At 36.9% G+C, this 25,772-nt stretch overlaps 1 protein-coding gene across 1 annotated transcript in view; it reads left to right on the forward strand.

Moving 5' to 3' along the window:
• Positions 1–25,772, forward strand: part of SLC6A11 (solute carrier family 6 member 11) — a gene marked incomplete at both ends in the record, with an annotated part of 101,746 nt that overhangs the window by 42,958 nt on the left and 33,016 nt on the right. Inside the window, one exon of the mRNA XM_082321355.1 lies at positions 5,664–5,798. Coding sequence (XP_082177481.1) covers positions 5,664–5,798 — 135 coding nt within the window. The remainder of the gene's footprint in view (positions 1–5,663; positions 5,799–25,772) is intronic.

Consider the following 25,772-nt stretch of genomic DNA (forward strand, 5'->3'; position numbering starts at 1 on the left):
TCATCATCTACATGAATTGACTTTGGCTTGTTAAAGCATTTTTAAGTTGAGAGATATCTCCCACCCATTCAGTAAAAAGGTATCAAAACAAAATGGAATAGAAAGTGATTTTTTTTTTAATTGACTCAAAATGAATTTTGTAGTTGAGTTTTCATTTCATTGTAAAGGAAACAGTTTCAGTTTGACTCAGATGTTTATTTATTTATTGCCTTCACCACCACATGGAAAAAAATAAGGACTTGCACAGCTCTGCTAGATAAAGATTTTTCTGTGGCCCAGCCAATGACCTCAGTGTGATGTGGTATTAGAAGTGTTTATTCCTTTCTGCTGTTATTGCGTCATGTAGAATCTTCTGCTTCCTATGATCACTGTGCATTTAACAAGGTTCTTGCATACCTTCATTAAGTGTCCTCTCCTGGCCCCTATTTTCTAGCTCATCTTGCAGTCCCAGTGAATTTTTCCTCTTTCATACTTACTTCTCAGCTCTCAAATATCATTAAATTTTCTTACCTGTTGGTTTTTGAACTTCTTTCTACTCCAAGTGAAACTGTCTGCACTCACACATGATTCGTTAGTAGCTTAGAAGAAATTCTGCAGTTTGTAAGCAATCTCGTTAAGGGCAGTTCATAAGATTATTCTGGAGCAAATTTCCCTCTGTGGATAAACAAACAAGACAAACAGTGGATGATGTTGAATAAATCTATACAGCACATAGAGAAAACAGAAAAATCAGCCATTTTAGTGATTCTATCTCCCCCCCACCCAATCATACATCATACAAATCCACTCATCTGGTATTTTGTTGGGGTTTTGGTCTAGTTTCTTTTTCTGCATATGAAATTTTATCTTTAAAATGTAGGTAGATCTAGAATTTTTTTTCCTCCTTTTGATATGTTTAAAAACTTGTGAATCAGCTGTCATTTCTTTATACTGTTTTATACCATTTTTTGTGTAAATCCAATTTATGTTGAAAATATCTCTTTTTAGTTGTCATTTGTATGTCCATAGATGCTATAGTGTCATGTTGGCAAAAGACTGTTTTTCAAACAATGTTGTATGGAAAATTTCACAGTATACCATGGTAGTTGGAAAAGAAAATCTTTTATAGTGTTATCATCTGCTGTTAACATCTAGGAAGCTAAAATATGTGAAACTGGAAAAATATTTGTAGAGCCTGGGTTAACTGTGGCATGTAGAACTCTTTTTTTTGTTGTTGTTGTTGTTGGTTTTTTTTTGTTTTTTTGTTTTTTTTTTGAATTTGCTGGAAATCATGCCCAAATTGGTAATACCTGGGCATCTCTTACAAAGACACCAGAGCTGCCAGACAGTGGTAAGATATAACTGTCTTATATTACATTTCTATAGTTGTACTAATATGACCTTCTGCATCAACACTGTAAAGCAGGATAAAAATTACTCTTTTCCCTGTCATGTCACTCAGGCAGTGAAATTTTGGTTCCCAAGCCATGTCTCCACACAGGAGTGTACTGCAGTATGGGCATAATTTTCTTCTATTTGTCCTGTGTAGAAAAACCTTGTATGTCACTGAGATCTGAAGCTTGCTCACCAGTCTCCTCTTAACAAAGGAAGTTGGTGGTGTCAATCTAGTTGTCTGTGGTCACAGTGTCCACTAAATAAATAGGCTAAATGACTAGCTAATAGGCTGAAAACACTAAATGAAAGATAAGGATGAGCAGAACATGGGGTCAGGTCTTACTTTCTATATAACTCTTCTAATACTGAGTTCAGGAAAATTGCTGGCAATTCTTGCATTGATACTACTTGTGTTTATAGCCTAATGGAGCAATAGAGGACTTTAGGGGAAGGGGACTAGCAAGCCAGTAATTTTCTGAAGCATCAAGTGAAATTAAACACTTTTATTCCATTTATAAAACGCAATTGCTTCATTATAGTGCAAACAAGCTCAAACACTGCAGCTTGCAGGAAAGGATTCCCTCAACTTCCTGGCCTCAGAAAGTTATATTTTGCTCACTGAATTCTAGTTCAGTTACGTTCTCAGCAAGAGCCAAGCAAAGGATTAAAGTTCACTACTTCCTATTCATGACTCGCCCTGCTAAGAAGCTGCTGTGAGGCAGTGTGTGAACATTAGGCTGGTGTGTTCTGTAGCAGCTGTAGCCGGAGAAATCTGGTTTTAGGCTTTTAGATTTCTGTGGGTGTGTTTCTCAGTTCATTGCATGCGAGGCTTCTTCCTTATTCTCAACAGATTTATCATGTATTTCTTCTACATTTTCTCACAAGCTAAGTCACGTTCACTTGAACCTCTGCAGCATGATCTGGCCAGAATGTTCAGAAAAGCACCTTTTCATTTAGGACAAGAAGTTCAACAGTCCCAGTAGCCAAATATGAACCTATGCACCATATTTGCGCTTTAAAGATACTTAGGTATGAAAAGATGCAAACAGCTAGTTGAGTTCTCAAGATCTTTATGGTGCCTTACTCATGAAATCATTGCATAGATACCTACAGAAGTTTATAACTAACCGTGAGTGATATTGACATTCAAGTCTTTTAAGGTTCGGGTATTTAAAGTTTGAGTACTTGGTACTTAACTTACTGCCAATACTTTGGTACTTAAAGTTCATGGCAGTCAATGAAATATGTATTCTCAGGATCTTTGGTCCTAATGTACTTTCAGTTAAGCACCTAAGTATGCTTAAGAGCTGTTAGATGTCCCAGTAGGTGCCTTTTCACATACTTGTATGTCTCAATATCTTTGTAAATTTGTCTCTCAATTATATTGTAATAGGAGAACTTGGTGCAAAAACTAGCATGCCAGAAATTTGTATTTTGTTTCCAAGTGCTTAAACACTGGCATTGCTCTAACAAGGGTTTAAAAAAAGCATTTTGAGCATTGGACTGCAAATTAACATGCCAAGCAATTAAAGTCAATTAAAACAGGATGCAGTGTAATTAGAGACAGTTGTGTTCACATTTATATTCAGAGAGGTTTGTTGTGTTGAAAGAAAAGAAAACAATTCAGGAAACTTTTAATGCCTACAGATGTGATGATGATACTAATAATGGCATTTGATTTCTAAAATATTCCATTCTCCCTCACCTCATGAGCTCTTGAGAAGCATGATAAAATGAGGAACTGATGCACTGGATGCAATGGAATTAAGTGGCTCAACATACAGGGAGACTTGAACATCACCTATAACGGGTGGCCTTCTCTCCCCTCTCTGAACACAATACACATTACCTGTTGCAGTACAAGAGAAGCTTGCAGTTTTAGCAGCCTCATTAGTTGTATGAGCATTAACACTGAAAAATTGTCAATAATGTCAATTGGCTCAGGAAGGGTGTATCTTTCCCGCACATGCTTCCTTGGTATCTCTTTCATTGTTCTGGATATCTGTATTAGTATTTATTGCCAGAAATACTGAGCCAATTGTGCTCTACTTATATCCTCTTTCTGAATGGTAACCAGAAAGGAAGGAGAGTTCTCATTCCTCTAAAGCTGGGGCACAACTGTCCTCATGATAAAAAAGTATGCCAGAGGTTGTGGTTCTGGTACTTGCAATACATGTGGATGGGCTGTGGAAGGTATTTGGAAAAGCAAACAGAAAACTCTGAAGTATAGCTCTACAAACCTGGATGACTGCTGCAGGATTACAGGCTACTGTACAAGAGTACCTTTACCTGACCTCTCTTGGGCATAGAAATGAGTGGTTTCAGCTCTTTCTTGATGGAGCTGAGTGAGGAAATACACCCAAAGGAACCTGGGAAGAAATCTGCCTCTACAAAATTGCAATCTGTTTACTGATGTGAAATGTTTCAAGGCAGTGGCAGGATGTGAAAGACAGCAGGCTGCAAACCAGTATAGCTAATGAAGCATGATGCAATGAAATGTTATTCTTTAATGCCATAGCAGACATTCAGGTGCAATACCTTCCATGTCATCAAATGTATATGTCTGCTGACTATCCTCTATTAAAAGCAACTATTGATTTAAAAGAAGTAGAGAAAAATGGCTGGCAAAGAATTAAATACAAAAACATGAAAACCAGTTGCTGGCTACTCCATCCTTTCCACCATGTCCATTCCGTATGTTTCTATTTTACTTCTCATTAACTGATGATCCATTTTTATTTGAAACCTAAATGTGGAGAGCAGTCTCTTTGAGACAAGGTCTATTTGAACTCAGCCAGTCACATCAGTTTGCATTTCCACTAATAGTCAATAAGTGTAAGCACTGGGATAAAGCTTTCCATTTTGCATTTTGTTGACCTATGAATTCATCAATTCAGGCTTCTGAGACCTATAGGAATATAATAGTTGTCTCCATTTCCTGGGAAAATCATGACTTGTATTTTCAAAAGGGATAAGACACCTGAAAGATATATAGATGCTTACCTCCTGTTAAGGTCAGTGAGAGTGAAATGGCTAAATATGTCTTGGGCAGCTGGACATGTTCAAAGATCTGGCATGTGATTTTAAGTTCCTCCATTTCTGAGTGTACCAGCTGAGGCACACATGAGATGATTTCACGTTTGGGGTTAAATACTCAGCACAGTCTGAAAATCAACACTCAGTTCATTAGTCATTAAAATGTGTTTGAGAATCCTTTCATGGGTGCATTCTCTGATGCACCACTTTCATTTATATAACCATGAGACAGGTAATGAACTTTTGAATTTAAAATGCATATTTTTGAGGGCTATACAGGTTATGTTTTTCACCAAATGATTTTCCTCATTCTTGCAGCTTGTTAGGTAATTGTGACTTGTGCAAGGCAGATGTATGGGAGTATCATTGCATGTTAGGATATTTTATACCTACTTAGCACAGGCAGAAATGGCTATAGAGAATTATGGAGAGTTAAGTTTATGGTATGTTATTATTTAAAGGAAATATTTATAGTGACTTGGAATTTCTCATTTAATCCATCTCCAAGTTTGAATAGCTATATACTGCTCTCAGGTTTGTGATTGTAAAATGTGACTTCTTGCAGGTTTCCAGAAAAGCTCCATTGCTCCCCATGCACAGAGCAAACTGATTTATGAAAAAAAATGTAGCCATATATGTGAAAACAGAAATTGCTGGGCTTGAGCACTTGAGAAATCTTGCCTGAAGGTGCTTTGCGTGATAAGGGTACTATAGCAAATCACAAGGAGATATACATAGTATTTAACTTTTAGTCTTGATTAAATGTTTATTCCTCAAACACAGACATGCAGGCAAAGCAGTCTTATGAGATGACAGTTTAGTAATTACTAGGTGACTGAGAATTCATTGCCTATGTTGTTATAGAATACATAAAATATAGTGTAACTAATTACTTGCTATTACGAGTCAATTTCCCTATATTTGTGTTTGGAGTAGTATATGGTATAGTGTACAGGTACACTATAGTACAGTGTCTGGTCACTTGTCATAAACAGAAAATAAATAATACACTTAAAGAGAACTTCCCAATCTCTCTATAAAAAAGCGTTGACCTTTCCTACAAGATATAAATAGTTTAAAAGGGAATATGTTTGGAGGACAAAATTCACCTGCACGAACAAGAGCATCAAAAGCACTTTTCCTCCAGAAAATGATTTTTTTTTTTTATCTAATAGCAAAATGGATGTGGAAATGAAGTGTGTTTGTTGCAGTTGGAAGAAGATATTTTTCTAATGTTTGCTTCTTTTTGCTAGGTTGTATACGTAACAGCCACGTTCCCCTATATCATGTTGATGATTCTTCTGATTCGTGGAGTAACGTTACCAGGTGCTTCTGAGGGGATAAAATTCTACTTGTACCCTGACATTTCTCGACTGTCTGATCCACAGGTAGGACCATGGTCCATGTATTTATTTTCCTTTCTGACTGGGAAAAACTGCAAGAGTTTCTTGGTTTTAAAGTTTGAATACAGGTGATTGCTGGATAGTTGTTCCATTGTTAGAGATTTGGAAATGTGGATAGGGCTTTAAAGCCATCACTGCTCAAATTTCTTGGAATATATATTCTTCTTTTAGTATAAAAGTACCTTGGTTGATAAATCAGAATTTTCAGAAGTGTTCAGTTGTAGTTGCTGCTTCTGCCACGGAAGGGCAAGAGCCTTGTCACTGGTTTCAACGGGAACAACTTTAACTAAGACTTATCCATTTTGTGGTTCTTTGCTCATTCTGAATCTAAATCCCAGTCAAGATTAGTAAAGAAATTAATCATTCAGATGGTTGTCTTTGAAGCAGAAGTCTCTCTATGCAATCAAGGAGGAATGAAGTACTCAGACCAGGAACTGTGTCTTTTTTGTTGTTTCCAGAGTAGACGTGAACATGGAAATACTGGATTAAGTTGATTTTTTTCAGTGACAGATGAGTACAATAAAATAGTTATTATATGTCATTTGTCTGATACAAAAGAGGGAAAATGACACAAACTCTACAAAACCTGACAGGTTGCAGATAGCGTTTTACTTATCTGGTTTGGCAATGTAAAAGACATTATACAGTGTTACTCCTAAGGCTGTTACAAAATTAAATGGATCCTGAGATGGAGATAGAAAGGAAGTTTGGGAATATTTGTCAAAATTAATGTTTTTAATCTGCTTACTGAAAATGTGTCAACATAATTTTTTTTAACCTCTGCTTACTGAAAATGTGTTTTTTTTTTTTTTTTTTTTTTTTTTTTTTTTTTGCAAAAGACAATAGAGAGGACCCTTCAGGTTACTTCCCTGAAGTGTCTGAAATGACTGACTCATGTAAAGTTCACTTTAAACAAGTAATATTTCTACAGAAAAAAAACAGCTAGAAAGAAAAAGATTCATTTAAAATATTGAAAATTTTAGATGAAAATTTAATCATGTTGCCACTTTTGGACTCAACAATTTTTCCATCTTTCTATGTCAGCATAGATGGGAAGTGAAAGAAGAGCTGTGGAAGTGGTGTTAGAATGTCAGTGATATGCTACGGCTTTCCAACAGCTAGCTTGCTTAGAGGTGGCCTCAGTTCACCTGAGAAATTAGCACAGTAACAGCAAAAAACAACAGGATTCTCTGACACACTCCCAGTTGTTTGTTTGCAATATAATAGACCAGACTGTAGTAAATATAGCAAGCCAGTCCAATTTCAAGTGAACCCCATGTGTCTTTAACTCATTTTAGCAGAGAGAAGAAATTTGACTGTTGTATGCTTATCTGAGAAGATGGATGGCATCTGTTTACTTTGTCCAGTTTTAACTAGTGTTTCACCCCGCTGTGTGGTTCAGACAACTAAAATTACCCACTGCCTTAACAAAAAGTGTTCAGAGTACTCTTTTCTTGTGCTACACCATGATGATTCCTCCACCTGTGAAATCTATTGACCTAGTCTGAATAGGAGGTAGTCCTGCTGCTTAAATGTTGATTCCTTCACTTGTCCAGTGGTGTGTGAGAGGCCTATTAACAGGATTTTGCCCCGCGTGTGGATTTTTCACATGCCACTGACATCCTTGCTTCTGTTTGTTATTGAGGGAGGGCATGCAAGCTTAAGCAATGTTATTGTCAGTCTACAAGTGGGTTTTATATGCCTATTTACTGTACTGTTTCCATTTGTAAAGAAATACATTGTTGCCATGACAATTTCCAAAGCACATAATATTAGTCTAAGCAGTCTGTGAAATACAAAGCACTTGAGACACGTGTGCATGTATCTGTTTGTCCCACACATATAGCTCAGCTGATACTAGAATGTCTTTTGGGAAGGCTTAATGGCTTCAACAAGCCAACTTTCTTCTCCATTTCAATGAGACTTTGACAAATTGCCATACTTCAATCTTAGTATTTTAAGCACCTTTTTGTAGGAAAGAAGCTGAAGTAGAATGGACCATAATAGAGATTGTGGAACACTAATACAGGTAATTTAACTGTAGTATGCGTGATGAAATGGTTTCAGAGAATTATTTTTGTGTTAAAAAAATGCTGTTTTATTGAAGTTGAAATATTTCATTGAGACTAATCAATTCACTTTTTGAAGAAAGATTTCTGAGTTATGGGTGGGATGTCTGGTCAATTTTCAAGAAATAAAGGAATTTTGGCTTCTCAATCTTAAAAACAGAATTTGGCACAACTTATTAAGAAAAAAGTAAAATGGAATTGGTTCAGCTTTATTGCAACTTTTAATGATAACAAGATAGATATACAGACATTTTCCATTTTATGGAAATGTAGAACTTAATATTGTTCAAAATCAAATTTTTTTGCATCAAAAAAACCCATTCCATAAGCCTCTTCTCAATTTATTCTAGAGAATTTTACCAAGAAGCAAATATAGGACAACTGAAGTAACCTTGATGTTTGTGCTTCCAGTTTTCATCTTTACTCTTGTTTATTTGGATTTACTCCACAATATCAAAGCATAATGCATGTGTACTAGCAGAAGTTGTTTTCCTCTTCAGTTGGAGGTCTGTTTAAATAATGTTCCAGTGAGTCTACTGTGTCTGTATTAGGAGAGCAGTATTTGAACCACAGTGCCAACTATGTTTACTGTGGATTAAATAAATTAAGTTTCTTTTCAAGGCTCACTTTAGTTTGAAGTTCTTGAATCTTTTGTCTTTGTGTAATTTGCATTCCATGGTTTGTTATAGCTTTCTAAGCAGCCATTCATCTGTCTTTTCAGTTCCTCTTAGCTTTCAAGTGCTGTGTTCTCTATTTAATTTTTATATTCTATCTTTTCAGCAGACTGAATCCTCTTGGTCTGAAAATGCCATCTTCTGTCTTGTGTATCTGTAGAGCTCGTACCAATCACTTTTCATTGTATTAGTGGAGTACTATACTTAAGCTTCAGAAATGCTTTGTTTCATCAACAGTAAGGTCTCTATAGCCTTTATGGTCAAATTGGCTTGAAATATGTCCCTCTGCCCCAATCTGGAAGATACAGGTGCTGTTTATAGCTTAAATATGGGGTCTTTCCCAAGTTATAACTCGCACAAAAGTAGTATATTACAAAGTTAGTCGGATTGTTATGGTTTTTGCATGCAAGTCTGACTCAGAATATGGTTCTGGTTGTCTGTCCACAGATTTAAGTCACTTAATATGTAATTGTGGTTGTGTGTGGTACTCACTGCTTGTTTTTGGGGAAAACATTTGGTTCTTCATAAAGGCATTTTCCAAACATTTGTGCATGGAAGAGGTTAAATCAGTTAGGGACTAGCAGATGTACCAGTTCGATGAATCAAGAGCAGTATTATGGTCAATGACCTGGAAAACACACGCATGTAAATTTAAACCCTGCTGTAGCAGCGGATTCTTAAAATGAGGAGGAAAATAAAAATAAAGCCTTCTTGTTTATTATGTGCTTGTATGCTAATAACTGTCTGAGTTACTGGTTTTTTATTAAAAAATATGTATTGTTTTAATGAAGATATTCATTATAGCATCTGTAGGGGTGAACATGTCAACATAGTCAGAATTGCACTCTCCTCTGAACAGTTGGTGCTTACCAAAATCTTGAACCAATTTAATTCATCTGGGGTTTGTGACTGAATTGCACATGAGAATACATTTCTATGTGGAAAGAATACAGGTTGTACTTTCTCTCTGATATAGTCTCTTGTGAATGTTAAGCATGATAAATGAATGACAGGGCAAATTACATATAAGGCACAGGAAAATCTGAGCTATCACAGCTAGGGTTGATTTTAAATTTCTCTGATCTTTTATTTGCAGTGAGAAAGTGTTAAGGTTGCAATAAAATTTCTGGTGGCAGAAACATTTCTACAATTCGCCTCTAGTAGCTCAGCTATAAGAGTTCAACTAGTAGGTAGCCATGACTGTGCAGAGCTTCCAGATGTTTTCTACAGGTACTCTTGCAATGGGTAGTCCACCCAGTTTGAAAATGTCTCCCAGAAGGACTTTTTGCATAAATTTCTCTGGCACTGAAATTTGGTCAACTGGCTTGTAGCTCACTAGATCTTCCTTCTTGAAAATAAGTACCAAACATGAATGCACAGCAATGAGCATCAACTTAACCTGAAAAAACACTTACACTAGATAGGTCTTAGAGTACAAAGATTACTCTTTTCCTTACATTGCCACCTGTCTCAAAAATTCCTTTCTTCCTGCGTTTTCCTGCATGGCACTTAGGCTAAGTTTTCATGATCTGTGTGTTTACAGAGAAAAAGAACATTTTAGTACATCAGATATCTGTTTTAGGGAAAACACTTTTTTCTTTTTTTGTAGAAAATAACTTAGAATAAATGCACATATTTTTTTTTTGCCTGAAAATTGTAGTTTTCATTAAAAACTCCTTAATTTTCAGGTTAGCATGAGCTTATTTTGTTAGTTATTCACTGCTTCCTGAACATCATCTTAGTATGTTTGAGCATATACGTAGAATTATACTTTAAAAAAAAGATGCTATTCACCAAAGCTGTAAACAATTGGTACCCAATTAAGCTTATTATAATACACATATGTGTGAGAGACATTTGGGAATACTGTATAGGTGTAGAGATAATATTTTCCTAAATCCTGTTCTGAAAATCCGAACTGGAAAAGTATTTGAGAATTTATCTTCCCTTAACTTTTTATTTCCAATGTTTAATAATGCAGAGTTGTTTTAGCAATGAAATCTGCAGCAGTAATGCTACTCTGATTCTTTTCTCAGCAGTAGAAGAAATAACCCAGATATTGATTTAATTTTAGTACATGCAGCCTTGGAACCAAGCAACTATCACAATTGTATCGCCACCTTGAGGCCGTATGAAACCTATGTTTTCAAATAAAAATTCTCTCCTAGCTTTGAAAGTGGAGGAAACTGTTGCATTTAAACAGAAGGGTTAGGACTCTGTTTTCTTTAAAAAAAAATTGTAGAAGAAATTTTGATTTCATTTTTGAGTGGTTTCATGCTCAGAAAATCAAGGGATAGATTCCCAAGTAGTGGATTTTAGACCTGTACTGTACCTATCTAAGCATACTGATCCTTAAAATTGAAACCTAGGAATTTTCATATGTTGGCAATGAAAATGATATCTGGCTAGAGAATTTTTTGATGCTTTTATTTGTTTGGAATGTGACAAGTAAGAAACTTGCAGTCTAATGAGAAACTTGCTTCATGCTTACTTCATGATGCATGGTAAGCCTAGTTTTTAGGCATAGTACTTGGAGAAAGGGTTCAGAGGCAGGTCACATGTCCTAAATCTTACCAGCCTTTTAATACTACTAAGTCTAGTAATACCTTCAGCAATTTACTGCGTTTTTGACTGTTATAAGAGTTCGTGCAGCCATTAAAAAAAAAAAAAATTAACTGGGAAAAAATAGTAGTAATGAGCGGAGGAAGATGTCCAGTTCCCATCACACTCATGCAGTTCTCTTAACAGCTATGGAATTTACTCTTCTTTTTCCTACCAATTTCTTCCCATTCTCTCTATTGTTTGCTTCATCAGGTATTCACTTTCTGAATCAGGCAATTGCGATGCACATGCATGTGAGTTGCAGTAAATTTAAAAAAACAGTGAAATGCCAGAAATTCCTACAAGGGCCATAGGTCTGAAAATCCTTAGCTGAATTTACTATCTATATAACTACAACTCCCACTTTATGCATGTATCTTTGAACAAACAGTCTTTGTTCATTTGATATGGAAACTAAATTTCAAACTGTTCTTTGTATGAAAGGAAAAAAGTATTGCTGATTGTGAGACATTCGTGTTGCTGTTCAGTAGGAATCCCCTACCCAAACGTTTAAAATTTAAACTTGAAAAAGAATTAATTATTCTTCTTAGTCTGCTGTTTGCACCATCATTACAAATTACTGAGATTTTAAATTGTAAAGTAAACACAGGATATAGACTGGTATGATGTTTAGAGACATTTTGCCCTCCAATGCAGTTTATAATCTCCACAATGAGCGACTATTTCATTTTACTATGTACTATGGCTTTTGCATTACAAATTGTTTATGTGGTTTTAAAGAACAGGAAGGCCAACAAATTGTTGTAATGCAGTGTACTTGATGAAAGGGCAGAGGTGTTGAACAAAGCCATAAATCACTCCTGGGATGTATGCTATTCCCGTTTTCCCCAAGGAAAGACTGAAGGCAAGCCTGGGAGCACATTTCATTTCACCTGCTCAATGGAACATACATACTGCTTTCTCACAGTGAATCTTCACTACAGAGATTGGGCACATACATTTCAAAAGGCATGGGATGAAGACATTCATGGTCTCCTCCTATGACAAAAATTACTCTCTGCGATGCATGGAACAGCTTAGTATTTGTTCACCACACAAGTCATTACATTGTGCAAAGGTTTATTTAAGTATTCTGTGGGAAAGGCACAATCTAAATTGAATACATCATTGCTAAACTGTTGGTGTATGTGAGTAAACGTGACATACCTTTTTATGCCTCAACTCTTTTTTTTTTTTTTTTTTTTTCTTCAACAGCATAATATTGTGACTATTAATTTTTATGTAGCAAATGTGGTTCCAGAAGTCCAGTTATTGCTTTGGAGAGTTACTTCAAGCCCTGAACAAATAGTTTGCCTCCTTCTCCCCACAGTTTTTCCTTATGTTTCTTGCTCTTGCTACACAAGCAATAGCAAGCTGAGCAGGCAAGAGCAGATTTTGGCAGTTAGAAGAGACTTGTTGAAAGAATGGGGTCATTTTGTAATTTCCCTGGGGCTTCTAGGCCACATGAAATCTCTTCCAGCTGTCCTTGCAACCCCTTAGCAACCTTGACAATGGAGAGACATCATCTGAGTTTTGGGGAAACTCTAATTGCACTTTAATGTTAGACTTTATGGCTAGTGCAATATGCCACTGGAGGGAGACAGGAGCCACACATTAGCTCAGTCTGTTGACATAACAGGGAGAGATTTTTCACTGTTCACAATGATGGCACCTGAAAAGAAGTACCAGATAAACTTGAACAGCTACTTTGTGCATAAATTAATTAACATTCTCAGGAACATTTAAGGAAGTGCAAATACTATCAATGACTCCAGCCTGTCAGCTGCTTTAGAAGTCAAGTCTCCTAGCAAGAGAAAAGCTGTTGTTAAAAATTCATTTTTTCCAGATGAAATTAAAAATTGTTACAAAAAATACTAAGTGATTATGGATATTAATGAGGGAATAATACTAAGGAACCTTGTGCATAGTGAAGATAGTCAGTAAGTGAAGCAAATAAATATTCCACACTATTTCTGGGAGAGTCACAAGTGGGTATATGATGCCATATAAATAGAGGCAATGGAAATATATAGTTATTTTAAGAATTGCTAACAGGATTCTTGTTACTCCTGTTATTCCAGAGAAATGAGAGAAAAAAGAAAAAAGAGAAGATTACTACACTAGTGAAATGATGTGCAGCTTGCAGAAAATCTCTTATTTACTGCTTAAAAAATTGAGTGCTCCTAAAGATTATTCTTTGAAGACCTGTACAAAAAAAGCTTTCTAATCCCCCAGACATTTCTGAAACTCTTTTTATTTCCATCCTAGACTGGAATAACAGTTGAATTCTCAAAACAATCCAACAAAAAGAAGGCTGGTCAAACATCTGCAGAAAAGTAGTAATGGCTAAAGTGTATTGTGTACACCCCACAAACTACTATTGGAGACATGCCATGCTGTAGGTGTTGACTGTGAGCATGGAAAGGTCTCTACATATGGATTTTACAGTAAATGGAACTGGGTTCACACACTTTTTTTTTCCTCAGAAGTAGCCTAGAGGCGATTGGTATTGAAGTTCTCCCTGAAGGCATTCTCTGAACTAATGGAAATACAAAATGAGGAGGAGGCAGAACGGAACAGAAAAGGTGCATTCCTCCAGGGTGGTATAAGAAAGTTGGGGACTGCATTGAGCTGTGGGTTATGTAGGCATCTTACAAGTACCTGTGCCTTACTGCTGCTCTTCCTTTTTCCTACCATGCTTTTCGTATCCACTAGTGCATAGTTTGTATGATGTTTGTGCATACGTATGTGATTTATTTGCAAGGGCAGTGTGGGAAAGGGAGAGAAAAAAGTGATAGAAAGCAAGGAGAGAGAAGGTGGGAGGTGACTGATGACAGTTGCTGGCACACTGCCCTAATGTATGTGGGAAAACAAGTTGCGTCTCCCATCATGACCTGTCACCAGCTGCCAGGCAGTTCATAGAAAGTATCCAGATCCAGGAGAACAAATTGGAAAGATGAGGAGATGTGTGTACTGGCAGCTGTGACTTTCTGATGCTCTCTACTCTGAATGTCTATGCTAAATTATTGACTATTCCTTCTTTATGGATAAAGTAACTCCATTGTATTAGTATAGTTTTTGTTTAGGCTGTTGAAGCTGGATTGATTGTTGACTACTTTACCTAGCATTGCATAACTGTTTCTTCCTTATGCTTTATAAAATGTTTATACACACACACACACACACATATACACACTAAAGTTATATCATCAAAATTGCCTATGAAGATAAATGACAGGATGGGATAGTCAACATGTTTTCTTAACTTCAGATTCTGCTGTGGTGCATTACATGACTTGGGGATACGCTTCATATTCTTTTCTCTGAAATAAGAGCCTTTTAAGAAATAAATTTATTCCTGCGTTAATGTTAATGTTCCAGAAAATTTTGTAATACAGGAATTCCTGCAAAGGTCATTAATATTTTTAAACATATCTTCCTCAACTGTGTTCAACATCTTAGATTTCCATATGTTAACATATTTTCCCATATGGATGTTTATAGACAGTTACTTTAAACACTGAGGCTCAAACAAACTGAGCATTCTGTGACCATTTGCACCAGAATCCTGGCTGCAAGAATATCTTTTTATGCCATTAGAGAACAGAGGCAATAACGTGTTTTGTCACACCAGTGCCAACCAAACACTACTACTACAATTTAGGACTGTAAATAAGGATAAGGAAAGAAAGCACCTGACTGTCACAAAGAAAGAGGCAATAAAATGCATTGAGTAAATTTATTACAAACTTGGCAGGAAATCAACAGATGTTAATGCAGTTTAGGATACAAGTTCACTGATCTTTCATTTGTTTGTTTATTGTCAACTCGTGAACTTTTCAGAGAATATTCAAATCAAGAAAGTGCAGCTGAATTCATAAAGAATGGGAGGCAGGATCTGGTTCCTGGTGACTTTGCACTTAAGTTCTGTGTTCATATATTGATATTTTAGCAGAACAAACACAAAACATTTGACACAGACCAGAGCTTTTAAAAGTGTTTTTTATTTTAAAGAGGTGTTTTCGTCTATTCTTTTTACTATTATTATTTCATTTTGAAACAAAATCTTGTTTAGGAATTAAAAATCAAGTGCTTCATTTAAAAATACAGAAATAACATTTGACTTCTCAAAATAACTTTTCAGTTTTTGACCAAATGCTTTTACTGTTTGACACAAATTTATAAATAATGTAAATTAAACTGAATCTTCATTCTTCCGTGAAATTAAACATTTGATCTATGTCAATACTTTCGGTAGCCCCCTTAGTGTCAAGAAGTGCAGGTCCTGAATACAATTCCTAAATGGCATTTTTTTTATTCTAGCACCTTTTTTTTTATCTTGAACTCAGTTTTGCTTTAAGTTTCTGCCAGCTCTGTGGCATAAATGAAAGGTTTTTCATTGCCTATCTCTCTTTAAAAACTACTAGGCTCACAGCAGAATTTTAGTGAACGTTGAGTGGCTTGTTTACTAAAATTTGCCACTTGGGTATACAGTTTCTGTCACTCTAAAAACAACTCATGCTTTCAAAATACTCTAAATGCCTCTGTGTAAAATAATAAAACAACATGGTGACTCTGAGGGATGTTCACAAAAAGGTATAGTGAAAGCTGGTGCTTTCCCAGCCTGGAGGTCTAAATGAACTTGTTTATCCATCCATGAAGGCGAGCAGAACATAGGTGGAAAATGATTGCAGCACTTAAAGCACTGAAAAAGGTATAGCTAGGGCATGAGCCTTCAGTGAGTTACTATCTTATGGAGGAAGGCAGAAAATGTGGCACGTGATTAGGGATTACAAACTAAAATGATCTGTTCTGTATCATGGTCTTCACAACAAAGTAGATAAGGTGGTCTGGAGTCATTGTGTTTACATACATAACTGGCATGTGTAAGCAAGGTTCCGACTTTGTAAACAGCTGCTTCTTTCATCAGTGGAGAGGGAAGGGTGTCTTGGAAGTGTAATTTGGTCACCCACCATTTGCATCAGTCTTATAAATTCCTTTTTGCGCTAATTCTGTAGAGCACTTGGAATGACCAGAGTCTTAGAGCCAGAGAAGAGACGGATACCTCAGCTTGAGTGAATGAGGCAGAGGCTAAATAACATAGGGGCTAATTAACTCTCCTGGATATTTTGAGAGTGACCAGGCAATGATTTTCAGTACTGGTACATCACTGATAACTGTATTTTTGTATTTAGAGAACTCCACTTACCTGCAGATTTTTAAGTAGTTTAGGTCACAAAAAGGTAATATGTATAGTCACTGAATAAGTCAGTTGTTAAAGAACACAGTCTGTCAAACACAACTTCAAATAGTAAAATATTAGTATTGTGCTCTCTTTAGGTCTAAGAGAGGTGATTTGTTGTGCTTTGTTTTTTGGGTTTTTTTTATACACTGGCTTAAATTTTTACTTTAGCTGCGTAGTCATACAGGTGCAAGTAGAAGTAAGAACTAAGTGCATATTACCAAAATATAGAGTTGAAGAATGCAAGACTAAATGAGTGGGCAGCAAGTGGCAAAGGGGAAGAAATGAACAAAAATGCAGTCCCTTTTTGTCTTCTTTCTATGTTATTGTACTGAGTACTGTAGATTGGAGGTATCAGACAGAAGCAAATCATCCTTCAGATGGAGGAGGAATACGCAAGAAGTGATTCTGAGGGACAGACACAGCATCAAAGATGTTTGTGGGTGAGAACAACCTATGCATCACTCCATGCTCCTCACTGGGTATGAGGACAAATACGTACTAGCACATCAGCTCTTTGAACGTTTCAGATAAGCATTTAAAATAAGCCTAGGATATCAGCAGTACAATGTTTGTTTCCCAAATTAAATTCTCTAAGACAAATCTGTCACGGGGAAGAGGTAAGCTTATGCCTGAAGGTCTAAAACAAATTTGCTGTATTACTTTGCCTTTCCCCATCCCTCCCTGCATTTATTTATGAAAATTATCTAGGGAACTCATTCTGATTTTTATATCTGTTGAGCCCCTTATGGAGCTGGATGTTGTTAGTAGCTCCTTACCTAGTGATGTGAGCCTCTTTAAACTGTCACATGGGGTGTCTCAATGACTTTTATCTGAGAACAACCAGAAAACCCAAAATGCCCCTTTAAAAAAAAAAAAAAAATGTTAAGATGTGAGATTGATTGGATAAGTTGTTGCCCTAAGCTTGCTAGAGGAATCTCGGAGATTCTTGGCACATAATCCTGGGTAGGTTCCAGGCTCTTGTTCTGGTTCCAAGCAAATTCCAGCTACCATTCACCAGTAATTAACTCTGAGACACATAGTCAGATGGTACATACCAACTTATCATCTTTGCATCAATGCAATGGTACCCTGCCAGTTGCAGAGCTATGGCCATGCTCATTCATCCACAGAATCAGATTTGTCCAAGTGCACAGAACAAGTCAATGGCTGGTCTACCTACCCTTATGTACCAGACCAAATTCCTTCCTGGGAGTCTTGGTCACACACCCTTGACAGCGGTGCTTGCTGCCTATTGCAGATGCTACAAGGCTTCCCACCTCTAGCTGGCCATTACATTTAGGCTTGGAGGCTTCTGACTTGCATGCAAGTTAAAGAGTATGGGGAGAGATGAGTTTAAAGCTTAAGTTAGTTATTCTATGATTCTATAAAATGCCTAAGTTAATGACTACTGATTGCTCAGTACTTAATTATTGATGAAATTCAAGGAGGAAGAGGCTACAGGACAAAGAAGTAGAGTTTCTGTTTGTGAATATGGAGTCTTCGAGACTGCAGTGAATAAATATATGTGGTTTTGTGGCATACACTCACTGAAGAGGTAACTGTAATGCTCAATATTCTGAAACAATTTACTACTGTGCAGTGCTGCCACAGAATTGATATTCTGAAGGTTTAGCTGTGAGGTAACCTTAAAGGATTCTTGCCTCCTAGAATTGCTATTCTGTTTTGACTGAGAAAGATAAGTAATATGTAGCCTTTTGTTTTAACTCATTTGGGTTTGCTGTACACAGTGGGGACACATCCATTCAGCCTTAACTGTTGTTTAAAGACATTTATTGGCTTTTCATTTCTATGTGCTTCCTTGGGCAGTCATGCAGACAGTTCTGTGTGTCCTTGACTCATTCCTATTACTTTTCTTCTACATTCAAACAACTGGATAAGAATATTTGTTTGTAGTTTGAATGTGATTCTACGAAACAGCAGAAAGTAGGGCACCAAACACCGAAACTGTACCAAAGGCAAGGGCCAAGATGCTCTGGCTCTGGGAGTTTCTCTGAGAACTCCTGCGGCAGAGTGATACAGTTTAAAGCCTGTTGGTTACCTGTGACCTGCAGCCAGAAGGTACGTGGCAGGTGTAAGAGAAGTGGTGGGACTCCCAGGCTTCCTGTGCAGACAATGGAAAGAGAAAGCCACCTTTGAAGAGCATTTCCATTGCATTGTACTCAAGTCATTTGAACATATAATGTTATATAACACTTTGATACGGTTTAACTAACTAACTAGAATAAAAATGGAATTTATCGGTTTGGTAAACGTTTGCTGTAGTCTTTCCCTGAGCATGTAGTTTTGACAACAATTAAAAGAGAACAGTGGGATACCTCTGCACTGATTGAATGTAGCCTTACTTTTGTTACGTATTTATATCCAAATATGTATCCTTTGTACATAAGTAGCGAAAGTGAAAAAATGTTCGTGTTTGGCTGTCTTGATAGTAATTTGAATCCTTTCCATTCTATTGTCTTAAGTCATATTAAACAGAAAATGTCAGTTCTTAAATGACAAGAGGATTTAAGATGTCTTAGTAAAGTGGTTAATGCTCTAGATTAACAATGTGGCTTTTCTTAGTTTTCTGGGACAATTTTTGCTGAGTTAGGATGGGATTATCCACATCCATAGATTTGTTGAAGGCTGAGTGACTAAAATGTGATTAAATTATAATAAAATTATATACTTTTTTTGTCTGTCATTTTGGATTGTTGACCTATATTGTCAGTACCAATATTTGAAGGAATATGTTGCACAAGATTTCAGTTCTCTATGTTTTGAGATTACTATTTTAAAAAGATAATTAAGTTGGAATTGTGTCTTTATTATTTATTCTGCCTAAGCATTCAGGTTTTATTATACTTGTGAAGGGCAATATTTAGATTATTATGTGGGCAGCGTGAAAACAATGCTGTCTTCAATTAAGCATTTATTTGTGTAACAGAATGATAGGTAATAAGTTGTCACTTGGCACCTTTAATTGATTTATTAAATACTGGTTTTAGTTGAGGGATTTTCTAGAGACATTCCTGTTAAATTTTAAAAACATTTTTCACTTTTCCTTTTGGTCTTTGGGCAATAAATATTTTTAAAAATAAATAAACTATAGTAAAGGTACTCAATGGATATTAGCTGGAAGCTGGACCACAGTTTTCATGATATTGTAGACAATTAAGTCGTTAGACTAGCTTTTCAGAGAACCGTATCGTATTTGTGATGCTCCTTAGAAGACTGACCTGCTCATTAAATAGTCATGGTAGTATAGGGCAGTATATAGCCAACAGTCACTGGTGGGTTTTTTGTTAAAAAGAAGGAAAAAAAAAAAAAAGAAAAGAAGGAAAAAAAAAAAAATGTTTTCACACACTGTCAGACCTGAAACTGGAGCACAGCCCTCCTGGTTCTGCAGCCAAGGCACAATTCCCTGTTTGTGTGGCAGCCAGCCAGTAACTCAGGAGGTCCTACTGGAACCCTGCCTTGGATTTGGCAAAAGTCTATAAAAATGGAGATGTAGTGGGTTTAGAAAAATACAAAAGAATGTGCTATTTCACACAATGAGTAACTAAATGGTGGAACTCACTGCTAGAGGATGTGGGAGGCCAAAAGTATAAATTCATTCGGTTAATTACAGACAGGTCAATTGTGAACTGTTAAACACAAGAGTCCACATATAACCTGTGGTTCCAGCTTGTTTCTGCTGGAGAATTTCTGTCCAGTTTCTACTGGCATGTTCCCTGTCCTGGGGTGTCCACCCTGCAGGTGCAGTCTCCTGTGTCCCTACTATAAAATAAGATTAACTATATGCCAGCTAGTCAGAACATGCTTATTTGAATAGAAAATAACACATTAGTGGCTGACTGCTACAGATTCATAGTTTAACTGATATCTTTAATCCTTTGATAGCAATTATTCATCACTTTCATTATCCTATGCATGGGTTGATGGGGGAAGTTGTGCCAGAAGTTGTATAGGTGTATGTATAGAAACATAATAGTCCTTGTTTGGGTACTGGCATTGTCAGGTGAGAGAATTATAGAAATGAGTGTGAGAAAACAACTAGATAATGTTAGTTAGTGGAATGGACAGTCAACTCAACATGATAATCTCTTCTGCAGAACAGGGAGCATTAAAGTAAGCATCAAACAATATGTTATTTGCTTGAAAGTACATAAAATGCTGCTTTACATAAAAACTTACCTAGAACAAAGATCATGTAACCCAGTATGCTGTCTCCAGCAGTGGCCCTAAGAGGATTCCTAAGGTAATATCCCCGACATCTCTTGGCAACAAGTTCCACAGGTCTAATTGTATCAGGATGAGCTACCTCCTTTCATTGCTTTTGAACTAGATTCCTAGAAACTTCATCTGATGATTAAAAAGTTCTTGCACTGGAAGTAACAGTGAACAAAGTATCCTTATTCTTTCTTTCCTTCTCATTCATGACTTGTTAAACTGCACTGACATCCCACCTCAGTTGAAGAAGTCCTAGCCCACTCAATCTGTTCTCATATGGAATCACAGAATAGTTGAGGCTGGCAGGCACCTTCAGAGCTCTTCTACTCCAACCTTCCTTCCCAAAGGAGGTTCGCCTAGAACAGATTGTTCAGGACCATAGAATCATAGAAACATTTAGGTTGGAAAAGACCTTTTAGATTATTAAGTCCAACTGTAAACCTAACACTGCCAAGTCCACCAAAGACCATGTCCAGTTGGGTTCTGAGTATCTCCAAGGATGGTGACCCCACAAGCTCTCTGTGGGCAATCTGTTCCAGTGTTTGACCACTCTCACAATAAAAGTTTTTTCTTATGTTTAAATGGAATTTCCTGTGTTTCAGTTTGTGCCCATTGCCTCTTGTCCTTCCATCAGGCACCACTGAGAAGACACTTGTTTCCTCTTCTTTACTCCCTCCCATCAGGTATTTATGCACATTTTTATGATCCCCCGAGTCTTCTCCAGCCTGAACAGTCACAGCTCTCTCAACCTGTCCTCGTGTGTTAGCTACAACCCTTAATCATATTTGTAGCCCTTCACTGGACTTACTCCAGTAAGTCTTTCTCTCTCATGAACTGGGACCCCAGCACTGAACACAGCAACCTAGATGTGTCTCAACAGTGCCTGGCAGAGAAAAGGATCACCCATCTCCCTTAATGTGCTGGTAACGCTCTTTCTCCTGCTTAGCTCAGGGTGCTGTTTGTTGTCTTTGCCCCAAGGGCACACTGTTGACTCATGATCAGCTTGTCCCCTAGGACCTTCCTGAAGGTTGTCTCCTAGCCTGTATGGATGCATGGGGTTGTTCATACCACGAAATACAAAGCTATTTTTGGTTACCTGTTTCATCTTTTTCTTAGCCCTTTCAAATTCTGTTGTAACTTTTTTATGTGAGGAGACCATAATGAAAACTTCATAGAGTAGCCAAGATATGGACAAACGATGGATTTAGTCAGTGGTATAATGCTGTTCTCTTCTAGTATTCTTTGTATTTATTCCTTAATAATGCCTAGCACTTAATTTGCTTTCTTGACCACTGCTGAGCGCTGTTGGAACTATCTAACATAACTTCAAGATAATGCTTCCAAATCAAAATTATCAGGTAAGAGCCCATCATTTCATAGGTCAAATCCGAGTTGCTTTTTCTTGCATATCTTACTTTAAAGGTAATTGAATTTTATCTGTCAGTTTTAAGAATTTTATTTTCCAGTCATGTCAGCTCATTAGATCCATCATCATAATTAGCTGTCATTCTTACTAGTCTTGGTAACTTAGTGTCACTTCTTTTTTAACTATCATCTTTGCTAGTCTGACTAACATTGTGTCACCCCTTTTCTCAGTCACTTGTGAAGAAACTGAATAGCACAGGCACAGGTCATTGTAGTATTCCATTGGTGGCCTCCCTCCACGGTAAAAATACTCTTATCTGGTGCTTCCTATCTTCTCATCAGTTATTTTTCCAGCAACAACTTTCTTTCTTAAACCACAGATGCTTAGTTTCCTAAAGAGCTTTTGGTGAAAGATTTTTCCAAAATGCTTTTGAAAATCAAAATAGGCTTACATCACCTTCAACCACATGGTTGCTGACCACTTCCAAAAATTTAGGAGCAATAATCTCTCTTGGTTGGGGTTTCTCTTTTCTGTAGTTTCTAAGCTTTACCAGCAGCTTCTGTTATGTTTCTAAAGCCAAGTATAAAAGGAACAGAAGGAGCAGAGGGAACAGGCTCTGGAAATAGAGAGAGATGAATTCTGCGCTGGTAATGCTATAGAAACTTGATTGGTTTCTTAATTTTTGAAATGCAGTTGCCAGTGGCACAATTCCAGCAGCTGTGCCAGAATCCAATGTTGAGGTGCCCACCTGTGGCACTATGCCAGTGTAGTTAAAAAGGGGAAATATGTTCTTCACCTCTGGGCACATCAACACTGCAGACTTTTGCTTAATTTTCCTTTGGGCTTTTATGCTTTTGTCAGTGGCTGAAGAAAGGCAGTGCTGTAGGTTAGGAAGCTGTGCTCTTATGACTGCTACTCTCTGCTTTCCATGAAGAGTCAATAGAGACAGATCATGTTCTTACAATCACTTGTTGACTGCAGTAACTGAAAAAAGAAACTATATGAGTAGAAACTACAGCCATAAAAAAGACTGCTGAGACTCAATGCCATCTTCCCCAACACAGCTGGAGGAAGGCAGTAATGTAATCTGGCCTAGTCTGAGAAAGTGTGAATCAAATGTTTAGTGCATTAATTGCCCCAAACAGCCTTTAATGCTGGTGCTGCTACTGTAGAAAATGCAAGAACAAACAAACAAGAAAAAAATACATTAAAATGAAGAGCACATTTTAAGAGAGTTGTTTTCACTCTGTCTGCTCTTTCCCTCTATTGACAGTGCCTGTCAATCTCTGCACACCCCACTCTAAGGAAGAAAGTAGAGTTGTTAGATCTCATTGCAGAATGCAACCTGGGAAAAGAATTATGGTGTTGGTACATAGAACCAAATCACTTTCATATATCCCTTGACACAAACTCTCCAGTCAAAGATAGTTCTTTTTATCAGGAGTTAATGAGATCTTTGTGTGCATATACAAAGAGAGAATTAAGACCTTGGGTATGCATTACATACCAAGTCTTCATCTCTGAGATCTGCGAATCAACAGTATCTTCAGACTGACTTGACCAGACAGTGCAGTAACCTAAACAGGGAACTTCTCTGCCTTTGTAACAGTGTATACAAGGGTAGAATCTCTGTATATGCTTATTTTGCCATATTTACTACAATTGTCCTAATAACTAAATGCCACCATTAGGGTTCCTTCTCCAAGATATTTGTAGTCAGTAGAATCTTTTGTGTCATGAAAGGGATTTCTGGAGTGAATAAAGATATAATGAACATAGATAAGCTTTTGTGAGATAAACTTTTATTTACTGCTTAGAAAATTTGAATATGTTCCTGGAGGGTATTTTTTATTTATATGAGAATTTATATCATAAATTCGATTATTCCAACCCAGCTCAATTTTAAAGTCTTTATAATGTAAGGGATGAGGATTTTTTTTTTTTATTTTACTGAGCATATGGTGTCCTCAAGCCCATAATTTGCCAAATGCTACATTAGACTAGTTGAATATATATAAACTCTTCACATATTTCAGACTTTAGCTTGATAAATATTTCTGCAAGCAAAAAAAGCCAATAAGCAAGTCTTTTAGTTGCATTTCTTCTTTTCACAAATTCCAATTCTATTAAAACTAGCAGGGTAAAATCTTGGCCCCTGGAAATCAATGGGAAAATTTCTGTTAAATTTTGTGCCCCAACATTACAGAATCTTTTAAAATGAACTGTTTAAACTGAACTGTAAAATTTTAAAGCGTTCAGTAGTGAGGCAGCACATTCTTTTTCCTCTGTTTTGAGTTTTCTTTCCTTCTTCTTTTTTTAACACTGTATAGTGCTAAATGTAAGTTTTCCCTAAACAGAGAAATTTTCACATTGTGAAGCAGACATTAGAAGATGTTAGAGGTGAAGTATGCAACTCGAGTGGAATGTTCAGGACTCAAAGTGGTCTGGGATCTTCAGTTCCCACACGTCGCCCCGAAAATCACTGGGGACTCCTGAAGATCAGAGTTCGTGCCATTTGCTGTTAGGTACCCTACTGAAGAACCTTAATGTAGTGCTTTTAATTCCCTATATAAGCAACAGAGAGAAAATAGGCTCCTCTAGAGGGTAATTTATCCCACTTAATGATTTAGTAACTTTCAAGGAGAGGCTAATCTCTCTCCCTTGGCTACAGGAGAGCTCAGGAGAGTACAGTCTTAATTTAAGCATCATCATTAGACTCTAACCTAGGTGGCAGACAGACTTTGGCATCATAGCTATATTATAACCACTAGTCAGAAGGAGCAGGACCCTTGACTGACACAAGAATCCTGAAAAAACTCCTGATGTAGTGATAGCTTTTCTGGGAAAATGCTTTTGGTGTGACGCCTTCTTTAATGGTGCAAATGGTTTGTTGTACAGGCAGAAGTTCTGTTTTCCTAACATAAACTGAATCCACTCTGGAGTATCTTTCTGGCATCGTATTAGGCACAGATATACTGAGCAGGGGGAGGGACTGTAAGCCACCTTTTTACCTGCTCCTGGTAGCAGCGTTTCTTTTTTGTTCCAGTTCAGGCATGCCTGCACAGATTCTCCTTCCACAGCACAGCTGGATTCAGCCCTGTAGTATAGCATCCTCCTAGCATGGACGGAATAGTTGTAGCCTGCGTATGGCCATAGTGTTTTTTAAATTTTAGTTTGTTGTGAGGATGCTTAACAAACTAGTACAGACTTGACTCTATTATGCAGCCTTATTGCATGACCTTGCTCTGGAACTGTCTAGTGTATAAACATTGAAAATGGAACAGATCACAAGTATGCTACTGCCATGTTCTCGGTACCATGAGTTCCACTTCTGCCTAAAAAAAAAATAGTGTTATTTGAAAATAATCTTTAAGGTGTGATTTTACAGTCTGTCTGTCTTTGAGTTGCAGGTTTACACAAACCAAAAGGCTTTTTGTCAGTATAGTATTCAAAGATGAGGAAATACTTCTTTTAAGAAATCTAGCCTCTATTTTAAGAGTGGTTCATATTCAATCCAATATGATTGTCAGTTATTTTTAGTAATATTTAGTATGTGTTCTAGTTATTACTGGGTATGAATAATACATGGCACTAAGTTACTTCATCAATACATCTGAAACCTTTGGATCAGCATTCTCTAGTAATAACCATTGAAATAATATCACATATAAAATACACAACACACAACATTTTACTTCTCAGTCAATCTTTGCTTCAGTCAAGGTTTATGTATCATTTTAGCATTCATCACTGGGTACTTGGACAGTGTCT

This window comes from Platalea leucorodia (assembly GCF_965183815.1).
Source record: "Platalea leucorodia genome assembly, chromosome: 9".
Classification (NCBI taxonomy): Eukaryota; Metazoa; Chordata; class Aves; order Pelecaniformes; family Threskiornithidae; genus Platalea; species Platalea leucorodia.